Here is a 12,225-nt window from a genome sequence, read left to right as displayed (position 1 = left end):
AAAAAAAAATCATATGCAGCCATAGTAGTATAATATCTTACATTCTGTAGTTGTACTTTGCATCAGTATACTGTAAGTACCGCAATTTGTTCAGTTCATGCTTGATGAAAAACAAGACAGGTGCCAGCTCTTTGGAAGTCTTGAGCCAGCATCAGAATCTTATTGGAATATCACAATTAAAAGTGTTTGTCAGCCATGAAAACAGAGGCAAGAATGTCTCACAATGATCATTGTCCATGGACTATCACAAAAAAAAAGAAGAAAAGATCAGGAGCAATGCCAGATATACATATTTCTTCAATACTTCTGTACATTTGAAAGCAATAAATACTGTTATACAGAAAGCCATTGTTAGTACGTCTCTACAATAATTTACACAGTATGTTGTAAAGTATTTCATAAGCTCTTCCAAATAAAACTATACACAGTTGGTATGTACACACAGGCTAGACGACAGCATTCATTTGGCAGAAAATGCATGGCACTGATTGTGGCAGTACGTCTCTGCTGTGTAGGGGCATGAATGTACAGCCGTAATATTAAAAAGAAGTCAAAGAAATGGAGAAGAACAGATGAATACACCTATGCTGATATTGGCACAAGCACCCAAGTTTTGTTCCAGAGGGCAGTGAAATATGCATGGCTCTATAACCAGCGCACGTCATGGTGAATGAACTGCGCAATGTGTATTTAAAGTGAATGCAGCAGCCTTTGTCGCAATGAAAAGTATATGAGCCATGATAGACATCGAATAAGCTATTTTGCAGTTTGTTGTACGGTTATGTGTCCCAAAACTGGCACCGTTGCTGGCTCGCCCATCATGCAGCCTGTACGAATGTGCCGTCGCGAGGTTTGACGACGATGCTGTACTGCTTGGGCACCAAGTCGAAGTGGACTTCGGGCTCGAGGGTCAGCTCTTGGGTGCCCTCGCCCTCTGGGGCCGTGACAGTCATCCGCTGCAGGAGGCAGGCCGAGAGGACGATCACCTCAGACTTGCCGATGTTCTTCCCCAGACACGCCCTCCGGCCGGTGGAGAAGGGCATGAAGTGTGGAAAGTCCTTCATATTCCTCAGCTGGCCGTTGTCGTCGAGGAAACGCTCGGGGCGGAACTCATCTGGCTCGTGCCATTTGGTTTTGTCACGGTTGATCGCCCAGAAATTTGCAAGAACTTGTGTTCCTGTGAAGAATAAAAAATTGAGCCGTGAAAAGTCACTCATATACCGCCTTTTATTATTTTTTTATTGTTGATAAGACAACAATAAATGATCTAATAATGCAAAGCACACAGAAAATTTCATATGAATAGATCAATATGTCCAAAAAAAGGATACAAGTTTTAACTCTGCCTATGTCTGATTCCAATCATAGTTATCTATATTTTTTATCATCTAAAACCATATTTCTAGCTGTTGTGTGACCCTTTGAATAAAGCTGTCTTTTTCCTTGCAGTATACATTCGTTTGCAGCACTAGATGACATCAAATGGTTGTAAACTATTTCCTTTCTGCAAACAGAACCATTGAACTCGATTGATGCAAAAGACTTGATGTTTCCATACTTTGATATTTAGCTGCATGAGCGTATCTCTGCAAATTGCATTCGTTGTAGATGTCTTTTGTAACTGCTTTGTGAAAAGGTATCACACAATTGTGTCTTGTATAGGATGTTACACAGCTGTGGCACAGTGACGCACATTTGCACTTTTTTGGGGGTTCTATTTGAATGGGTTTATTATTAAACAAAACACAAACGTAGGCATGGGAAGGAGTCTCAAAGGATCAAAACTAATGCTCCTTTTTTATTTACACTACTTCATCTCTTGCGAGGAACAGATTTTATTTCACCCAGCTGGGTTTGCAGCCAGCTATAGTGGATAGATCATGGGGTGACTGCCTTACCTGCTGGTACGTGATAGCCATTGATGGTGGTGTCACAGACAGCTGCATGGGGAACCCCCAGGAGGGACAGGGAGCTGAAGCGCAGGGTCTCGTAGAAGGTTGCACCTGTAGAATTCAAAAAATCAAACAAACAAAAATGTCTCTTAGGAGTTTGCAGTGACAGAATGTGTTGTGCCCTTTTTTTAATTAAAGAGATTCATGTTCTCGGAATGTGCCAAGAAAATCTGCATGCCTTCATGTGGCAGCACAGTTTTTATAAACAAGATGCTGATACTGATAATGCAAGAATAGTGTTTGATTTTAGCTGTAGTTCCTCGACCTTTATTGTTTTCTGGATCAGATGTCTGTCCACATTAATCATGTGGAGTGAGTAAAGATAATGCTATACTTGTTATTATTCACGTACTTGAGATAGCAGTCTTGTTATGAATGTATGTACAGTACTTCCTCAGCATTGAAACTGATCATCTCTGCGAAGCACATAGTACATTCATCCCATCATTAACCCGTTGAGGATGAATACCAAGTATGCTTGGGCAAGTGTCTATGTAAAATGCGTGTTGTAGTAAAATCAGCCTGTCCTCAATGGGTTAAAATAAACGTGACCAATTCAGAACTTTACTCACATAGGTAGGGGAGGGCCTGTTCGTCCTCGAGGCATGGTGTCCGTTCCCCGATCACTCGATCAATCTCTTCTTGTACCCGCTCCTGGACCTTTGGGAAGACGGCCATGTACAGAAGTACCCAGAGCAGTGCGTTGTGAATGGTGTCAGTACCTGGAGGGGCAAAAGGTTATAGGAAGGGATGGCTTGATGCGTTTAAAAGTTGTTTTTGACAAACAATACCAGCAAACAAGAACTTTATGATAACTCATTGTGGAATAAAAGATGTGGGAATGCTCTAGAACACCCGGTACAGATAGGGCTCAATGTAAAGAGGGAGAAGGGTGAAACAGAGTTGGAAAAAGTTCTGTATCATCGGTAATATTTGTTCTGTCTAATTGTCTGCAGTTACGGCCATTTGTCGATCGGTACATTGTGCCAGGGAAATGATACATCTTCTGGTGAGAAAAGTTGAAATGCTGTCTGTCAAGTGAGGATGGGGTAGGGTGGGGTAGATGGATATGCAAAGAATTCACTCCATCTCGAAGAAGTGAAAATAGGCCATGTGTATTGGTTTCTGGGTTACTTTAAACATACAGCCTTAAGTGGCTCCTTTTACGGGGATGGAAGGAGAGAGAACTTGTGTTCTTCTCCGACAAAATGGCATGTGAGGTCTGTGCCCACACACTGCCACTGCATTGCAGAAAAGTACATGCACCCAGAAAATTGTGGTAATGAACTTGAAACATTTGCTGCAGGAGCTTGTCAACGTCTCCCCCGTTCACACTGAATTTATACCACACAAGGGTACCACTTCATACTTGCTATTAGCTGTATATTACATGCTTTTTTGTGAGCATCAATGTGTCTTGAATACTCATCCATAGCTTCAGATTACTGTGAACCAATTTGTACTCATTGTACTTCCCAGTGAAATTTCAGTGTGGAGAAGGTGTATGTTTTCAAGTCTGGCTAATTCAGGAATGAGAAAACAGATGGCCGAAAATGTGTCACAGTGTGAATGAACCTAGCATTAGGCGTGCAGGGGGAACATTCTGTCTGGGTTGTTGGGTTCTGTCAGTACTGGGTCATAATGTGAATGGGTTTTTCGTCTGGCACAACTCAGAGGGCACTCGAAATTGTGTCAAGCTCCTGAGGGGATGGGGGGAGAATGGAAAAAAAGAGGTAAATTGAGTCGGCATTATGCCGTGAATATATAGATGTATTTATATGCTTCTGCCTCCTCTGGCCGTTAGCTTAGACGTTTTGTTGCTTCCAAATTTGCAGGAGTTAATCCCTCCCCCTCCGGGCTCCGGGATTTGTTTCCGTAGAAGTGAAGGTTTCGTAAACAGAAACAGTCGCCGAACTGAAGTGTGTTGGTTTTGCAGCTTTTTCGACGACACATGGATTTGGCATTTTTGAACGTTTCTTATTTTATCCCCTCTATAGATCACTGTCTGGAAGTTTCTTTCCCAGACAATTGGTTTTTGGGGTCAATATTGCAAATATATGTATTTAATCTCCATCATCAATTGCAAATATGACAGGTTTTGTTAGCATTAGCAGTAAGAAGAAAACAAAACCAAGATTTTTATTATTTTCTGAGTATTAGTATATGCTGCTATTTCTCTCTTTTTTAATGCTATTTGTCTCAGTAAATTACAGTGTTAATCTGCATTTGTGTGAGTAGGGTTCTCTCAGGAATGTTAGAGCTTAAAATGTGGTCATATTGTAGAGTTAATTGCAATAACTACAATGTGTATTTATTTTCAATAATTTTCAACCTATTTAGTGGTACCTCAGGACTGTTCCAAAAAATGTGCACCGCTAACACCATTTTTTTTTTCAATCACTTTTATAATGTTTGTAGAAACTGCATTAAGTTACTGTAAGTTTAGGTTACTGTTGTCAGGGTGTTTTTGAAAATATGATAATAAGTTGGATTGGTGTGGGAGCATTGTGGCTGGATAGATGAAATTTGAATAGAAGTTTGTATTGCAGATTGCTTCTTTTGGGGCATTACCAGTTTCCCTGTGAATACGGCATCATAAAATTTTGAATATCTGTTCTATAGTAATACAGGTAAAGTATCAAAATTACTATTTGTTTTCTGAGTAATTACTCGGTTGTAGTTCAAGTGAAGTATTACAATTAGTACACTGGCCATTTTCTGTTTTTCAAAAACCTTTTTAGAATGATGATTATGATGATGATGACTTCTTCAGTTACGGGGAGATTTGCCAATTTTCCCTCAAGGTGAAGGCGGAGGCGGAGGGGGGCAGGGAGGCACGGATGAATAATTAGGGAATGCAGGCAAAGAGACTAATGACTGCATGTGGTTTATACAGGATCAAGTTCACATTACGTTGAGGGCGGTTGTCGTGGTGAGGAGAGGAGACGGCTAAGAAAACAAGCACTCCACTTGCCGCAGTGGAGTGAACTTTTGTATGCACTGAATCTACTGTGGGCTGCACCGGAGCAATAGTTCACAACAAGGTCAATACTCTCCTAAGTCTTCTTTCCTCTCTTCTAAAGAAATTGGAGTCTTTGAAGTTTTGGCATAGAAAAGACAGTGTGATAAAAAAGAATGGAAATTCTAGGGAATCCTTTCTGTAGTGTAACAAAAGGATAATTTTCTTTTTAGTTTCATTTACTGTTCACAGAGGTTGATAGAATACATTTGTGCTACGAAAACCCCAAATAATGCCATGGGCTTCAGAACACTGGACAGTTGAGATCAAAAGGTGTGCTGCTCTGTCTTGATATCCATTAAAATAATTACTACGCAGTAAATATATTCTACTCTGCATGAAATAGCTGCTGTTACATTGAACCTTTATTTGCTTTAGGTTTTCAATGAAATGTGTAAGTGAAGAATCAGGACATACCTGCAAAAAATATTGTCCAGATGTTGGTGATGATGTGGAGTGGTGAAAGAAGGCTGAGAGTCTCCATGTCCCCAGATTCCTCTGCATCCCGAGATACCTTGATCAAAGCGTCCACCATGTCCCGTATCTCCCCCTCCGTGTAGCTCTCCCGGTGCTCCTCGTAGAAACGCAGCAGCATGTCATCGCGCTTCTGGCGCGCCTCCGTCAGCTCCTTCATCCAGGGGTTCGGGTAGCGCTGCAGCCAGGGGATGAGGTTGACGGGGTGGACGGGGGACACGCCCTTCATGATGCGGGCGGAGTAGTCGAAGATCTCCTGAAGCTCAGCATCTCCCTTCTCGTAGCGCTTTCCGAAGGCGATGTTGTGAAGGATGTTGAGGGAGACAAGGTTGAGATCCTCGCGGGGGTTGAAAGCCCGGCCCCCATAGGACTCAAACCGCTCCATAAGATGCTGCGCCTCCTCCACAAGCTTGTCCCCAAGACTGGTGTAAGTGATCGCCTGGAAGGCGTGCTTCATCAGCTTGGTGTGGATGCGGAAGTCGTGCTTGTTCTGGCACGCCATGAAACCCTTGTTGACAAAGAAGTCGATGGAGAAGACGCTGGGGCGGTTAGTGAAATTCGGCCCGTTGTAAGCCGCCTTGACCGTTTGGGCATCGTTGAGCATGATGACTCGCTGCCGGCCCATCTTGATGCTGAAGACGCTGCCAAATCGGTCCGCGAGATCGTTGATGGCGTGATGTAGGGCCTTGGATTTGAGTTGCAGGATGTTGCCGATGAAAGGGAGGGACGTGGGACCGGGGGGCACCTTATTGATGTTGAAATCCACCCACTCTTGACAGTAGTAGACGATGAGGCTTGACACAATCAGGGCCAGCACCAAGAACAGAGCCATATTCCCCTGCACTCTCAAGACTGGTTGAGGAATGGTTGAAGTTGTACTGCTCAACCTGTGAACAAAATCAGACGGTGAGAAAAATGGTAATATGAACCACCACATGATGAAAAAGTGTTGTGATTCCTGATGAAGTGCAATCAAACTTGGAAGGGGAAAACAGCAAAAACAGACATAAGTAATCTGCCTACTGAGCCTCAGCTTTCAGAGTTCTATGTCTTGAGAAGGAGAACATGATGAAGACTTACTGTATATGAAAGATGTTTTGGAGAAAGCTGTCCTGTATATAAGCGTGTATATCTGCCTTCCTGTGAACAAGTTTCCGACATTAACCACAGTGGCAAAGGGATGAGGCGATGCCAACATTCATAGCGGTCATGGCATGGCAGGAGAAAAGCAAATGATCCCAGTAAAATGCATCACTTCCTTCCAGGTACTCGCATATTCCGAGAAATGGATTGGAGCAGATTGCAGTCATTTTTGCACGAACGAAAGAAACTGATGTCACACTCCACTAGATTGGCAATAGTGTTAGAAAAAGGCTGCAACTCTATCTCAAGTTGTAACAATCCTTTTGGAGTAGCAGACCCACATATATTTTTCTTTCCATTTTAATTCGCTGCTCCTGTTCGACTGAGACAACCTGTAGACAGTGCGTCTTTGGTATTGAACAACTACCGGTATTCATACAGTGCCACAAATATCCACTTCGTCATCTGACTGGTAGTCTAGAGGTCTCCACACATACATTAACACCATTTCTCTTTTATCTGTCGCAGGTTATGACACTGTAATGTCCGGCAAAGAGCTGATGAGTTTTTGCCTCTATGCTGATGCCATCTTGCGACTCTTTATCTCCAGCTAGCTAGGCACATCTGTCAGGCATTCCTGATTTTAGATTAACTCATTGGGCAATACCTTTACCAGTCCAGTTTGTAATCTAGCAGAGCAGCACTCTCTACCTGTGCATGAGTACTTAAAATTCCTTTTAGTTCTATGGCATCGACAGGCCCCTCCCCCCTTGCTGCAGTTTAGGCATAGCCTGCCAATCACGGTCAGCCCGCGCATGTATTGGCTCTCTCCTGCCACACACATTCATTCATTAGATTGTAGAAAGAGCTGCCGGTTTGAGCCAATCTGATTGGCCCATACCGTCTGCCCACCCGCAGAGAGAGGGAGAGAGCACAAGAGAGAGAAGGGGAAAAAAAAAATCCCCCTGCAGAGGGCTCATGCATATTCATATCTCAGCACTTTCTCTCCGCATGCACTTTTGCAATGTTAGCTCCGCCCCCTATTCTCCTGTTGCTTGTAATCTACAACTTGCTTCCCACACAGCAGTGCATATTATTCATATACACAGTAATTTTGCCATGATGGTTGAAGTCAGTTTCAGTGTTGTATATTATGTCTGTCATCCTGATCTTGTGGATATCGATATTTTAAGTCTTTTTCCTTGTATCAGTCTTTGAATTGCTGCATTGATATCCACCTCAGAAGCAAACATGCCACTTTTATTTCTTCATGAGTGACAGTCATTCCTTCAAAGTAAATTGAATTTCAGTTTTTGATTATTTTTATCATAGCTACCTTCCAATGTTTGCATATGATTTTTTTCTATTTCTCATTTTTATTTTTTATATTTCAGGATTAGACCTTCATCCAGGTTTTGTCACAAAACACATCCCAAAGACTGCTACTTGTGAACTGCTATTGACCTCATACATAACCTTTTTCCAGTATTAATTTTATTGTTATGTCTGCACTTCTTACCTGGCCGTAGGCTGTCTTTGACCTGGTCAGTCGCAAAGTTCAATTCTATTCAGCATGGAGTACTGGGGTATGGTACTGTGACATGGTACTAAAAGGCTGTTTTCAAAAATATTTCTGTTACTTATATTTTGCATGAGTACTCCTGGAATTGGAGTATTCTATTTCTTTTTTTTTTCCTGAAGGATATGCTTTGTTATTGTTAATACTACTATTCTTTTATTTCTTCATCTTTTTTTTTTTTATTTATGTATATTCCCTTTTGTAAATGGCGATTCACTTTGAAAGTCCTCTGTGAATCTGTGCTGTTGTTTGCAAGTGCCTGTATATGCTACATTTTGCATGTATTCCTCTAATGCCTAGAAATTAACTGGACTGAAATATTTATTGGATTCTTATCCTGTCATTTTTTGCTGTTATGATTATCAGTTACAGAGAATAGGATACTAGTTGCTTGACCTGGACATCCTGAATTCCAAATTAATTTCTTTCAAATACTTTGTGATTTACATTTCAGCTGCCTTTCCAGCTTATTTATTTGTGTTTTTGTAAGATCTGTGGCTAGAAAAGTATCAATGTGATGGTGACATTGTCATATGGAACTGGTTTTGTTTTGTTGACAAGAAGTACAACTTAAAGTGCAACAGGGCAATTAATCAAGAAAATAGATAGTTTATTTATTTTTTATTGAAATGCCAGAGTGTGTTGTATGCTGTGAATATTTAGTGGAGTTAAGATGGTATGTTTATCTATCAATTTGCAGTTACAATATATACATCACTATGACATGTGTTTGCACATTTACCAGTTCTGCAATGGACAAGCAAACAGGAGCAAAAGTTTGCAATGTCGACACCCACTTTCTAGCCCCCCCCCCCCCTCCATCTCCTTCCCAAAAGGTCACGTGCAGGAAAGGTCAAGCCTGTGATAACGGCCAAGCATTCTACCAGCTGATAATTGAAGAGGAATTTAATGACCAGTTGATTACATCCCTTGTGTCCGGTCCTGGTCACGCAATGGGGAAGTAGAAAGGTTGTGGGAAAGGAGAGGAAAAAAACAACACATAAACACCAAAACTTTGGCTCGACCTTAGGAAGAGGACTGACCACTTGGTCCAGTGCAAGTGACGTCACATGAGATGACATTGAACTCGTTAGGTAAATGGGAAACAAGGGAAAAAAAGGGTCTGCTTAGGACTAGTCAAAACAGTTTTGACAGATGCCCAGGTACAACTGTAGATCTCAAGATTTTTTCCTCTTTTTTTTTTTGTAAATATTTTTTTTTCCCCACTTACAATATGTAGGAGGTAGTCCGGTCATGAAGTCTTGTTAGTGCTGATGCTGGTGTTCAAATTTATGGTAACCTTTTTTCTTGTGCATTCCCAATTTTGAATGGTATTAGAAGAAAAATTAGCAAAACTTTAGAGTGAGTCTTATTCACTGAGATATTTGAGACAGAAATTGCAATGTGCCAACTGATTTTGGTTTTTGGGCACTGTATGATTTTAAATGAGATGTGAGATGCTTGTGAAAAAATAAAGAGATGATTGCATTGGATAAAGAAATACTCTGTCTTGTGTACTGTATACTAATATCACAAAGACGTATAGCAGGAGTAATTACATGCACAGTACAAGCTGAAATGTTGAGAGGAATATAAAGATGAGTTTGGGAATGAACAAAAATAATTATATCTTAATAGAAAAAAAAAGAGAGATAATTCTGTGAAATAAACACACACCGAGTTGTCAGTTGCATATTTTTTCAAGATATTTTCGGGTGGTAATGAAGATGAAAATCTTGATTGGCAGTAGTGATAAAAAACATTGAACGGATTCTCGATAGTACGAGATAGCTGGAGATAAAAGTGGTTGCGTGTCATTCTGAGGGAAGCTATTACCTAGCCGCAGCCCAGAAGTAGGTTACAGAATCACTCAAACCATACAAATGAATCATAGGAGTCAACATCCCTTTCCACAGCATGTATTACGTAACAACCACATTAGAAACAAAAGCAGAGTATTCTTACATTTCAATGATGCCGGTCAGGTTCTCGTAGCTGTATGTGGACAGGTATCCGTAAGGCAGAATGACCAGTGTCGTGCTCGGTGGCAGCAAGTTATGCACCGACGATGATTCCATGATGCCAGCGCTCTTCCGAGAAGTCCCCGATTTTCACTTGATAAAAAAAGTCAAGAAACAAGATGCAAGGTGTTGGCCAATCTGGCAAGAGTTGGCAGAGAAACATCCAAAGATTGAATGACTTCTACCCAATGTTACAACTCCATTTTATGCCTTTACTTTCCACCAAGGACTGCCAGTGATTTTCATTGGCTGTGGTAAACTTCTGCCAACCAAAACAAAACGAGGGGGAGGAGCCAAGCTAACTGTCCTTCCTGCAAATGTAAACTTCTCTCTCTCTCCCTCTCCATCTCTTTTCCTCTCTCTCCATATTTAACTTCCTCTCTCTGTGACACTTTCTCCTTTTGTTTTTTCCCTCTCCTTTTTCACTTCCAGTCGGTAATCCGGTTATCTAGTTTTTTTATCAAGGCGAGGAAGTACGGGCGGATGTTGGCTTTGCACCCGTTACAGGGATCGTTCTGAGAGCTCCTTAGAGAGGTAGTTAACCTAGAACTAATCACAGAATTGCCCCATGGAGGAAGAACAAGAGAAGGGGGGGGGGGGGGGGGGGAGGTAGGAAGGGAGGGAGATGGAGAGAGTATCAAAGTGGACTAAAGAAGAGATAGTTACAGAAGTTAAAATGTGCATGGAAAAGCCATGGAGGAAAAATCAATCCTACTTAGTTTTTTTTTTTGACTCTCATGATAATTTGCCATGTGCGGCATGTGTGAATGGCATGCAAGGAAAGTATTATTATTTTTTTTTTTTAAATCCTATAATGCAACTTGCCACACATATGTATAGGTCTGTACACTCAGGTTTTTGGAGTCACGCTCTGGTCATGGTTCAGGCATGCGCAGAGTCAAAGATTCAAATCACTTCATTTGCATTCAAGTAATATTTGATATGTGTGTGAGTGGCGGGAAATAAAATCCATCTATTGCAAATATCTATAGCTTCTGTGCGTATCGGGACAATTACCCCCCCCCCCCCCCCCCCCCCCCCCCCCACGGCGAAATACTGGTTAGTGATAAGGTTAGAGTAAAGATTAAGGTTAGGGTAAGGTTTAGGGTTAGAGTTTGGATAAGGGTTAGGATTAAGTTCAAGATTAGGATTAGGATTAGGGTCAGGGGAATATTCGGGGGGGGGGGGTGTAATTATCCAGGGGGTAATTGCCCTAGAACCCTTTTGTGTATGAATGTGGCTATTATTGTATGTAAGTTTCTTGTTTAGAAAGTTAAGAGCATTTTTAGACTATGGTCCTGTAACAGTTAACCCTTTCTGTACCAGTGACTTTGGACAGTGTGTATTAAAGCTATGAATTCTTTGCCAGTCAGCACTCAAAGCACACGTAGGGTTAAGAAAGACGGCCTTTGACAAAAGGCTAAAAATAAAATGGTGAAATTGAAGAGGATAAATGAGAAGCAGGTGGGAGTAAAGAAGGGGGATGGGTGGGACCAATCAAACTATTCCATGTTAAAGGGATCGTCCGAAGGTTGAGACCTAATCTCCGGTCTGTAACATATTTGGGTGAGGTAATGAGAAATCTAAAAGAATTAAATATGAAAGTGCATGTAATTCCAAGAGGGATTCAATGTTTCTTTGAGAAAAATTGGAAATGGCTTGAGATATCCTAGAAAGAAAAAGAAGAGCAATCCTATTAAAAGGTGGGACCCATCTTTTAGTAGGATCACTTTATTTTACTTTGTTTTTGGATATCCCAGCCTTTCCCAAACTGATTTTCATCAAATAAACTTTGAATTCCTCCTAAAATGGTATGCTCTGCACTATTTCATTTGTGTTTTCTTGATATCTCGCAAAAAGTTGAAAACCCAGTCCTCACCTCCACCAATACTATACCATCCCTTTGAATGATATGAGAATTGGTGGTATAATCAACCCCCCCCCCCAAAAAAAACAACAAAAAACCCAAAAAACAAACAAACAAACAAAAACACAAAAAACACAAAAAACACAAAAAAAGTGAGCACATAAGTCCACAAGTGCATTTTTTCCCTTTTTAGTTTATTGTCAAATGGCAAGGGGGCAGTTGGCATTGTG

General features: G+C 41.2%; 1 protein-coding gene across 1 annotated transcript; it reads right to left on the bottom strand.

Annotated features, from left to right (window-relative positions):
* Positions 1–593: 593 nt before the first annotated feature.
* Positions 594–10,185, bottom strand: LOC139712981 (cytochrome P450 2J4-like). Its single transcript, XM_071624762.1, has 5 exons — positions 10,073–10,185; positions 5,389–6,332; positions 2,525–2,674; positions 1,899–2,003; positions 594–1,177 (listed from the first exon to the last, which is right to left on the bottom strand). Exons 1-5 carry the CDS (start codon positions 10,183–10,185, stop codon positions 819–821), a joined length of 1,671 nt encoding a protein of 556 aa, XP_071480863.1. The 3' UTR covers positions 594–818.
* Positions 10,186–12,225: the final 2,040 nt, after the last annotated feature.

This window comes from Diadema antillarum, unplaced genomic scaffold (genome assembly GCF_040938485.1).
Source record: "Diadema antillarum isolate AM-2024a unplaced genomic scaffold, OU_Dant_1.0 seq00001887_RagTag, whole genome shotgun sequence".
Lineage (NCBI taxonomy): Eukaryota > Metazoa > Echinodermata > Echinoidea > Diadematoida > Diadematidae > Diadema > Diadema antillarum.
The sequence above is the reverse complement of the archived record's forward strand: the minus strand, read 5'-3'. Positions and strand labels throughout refer to the sequence as shown.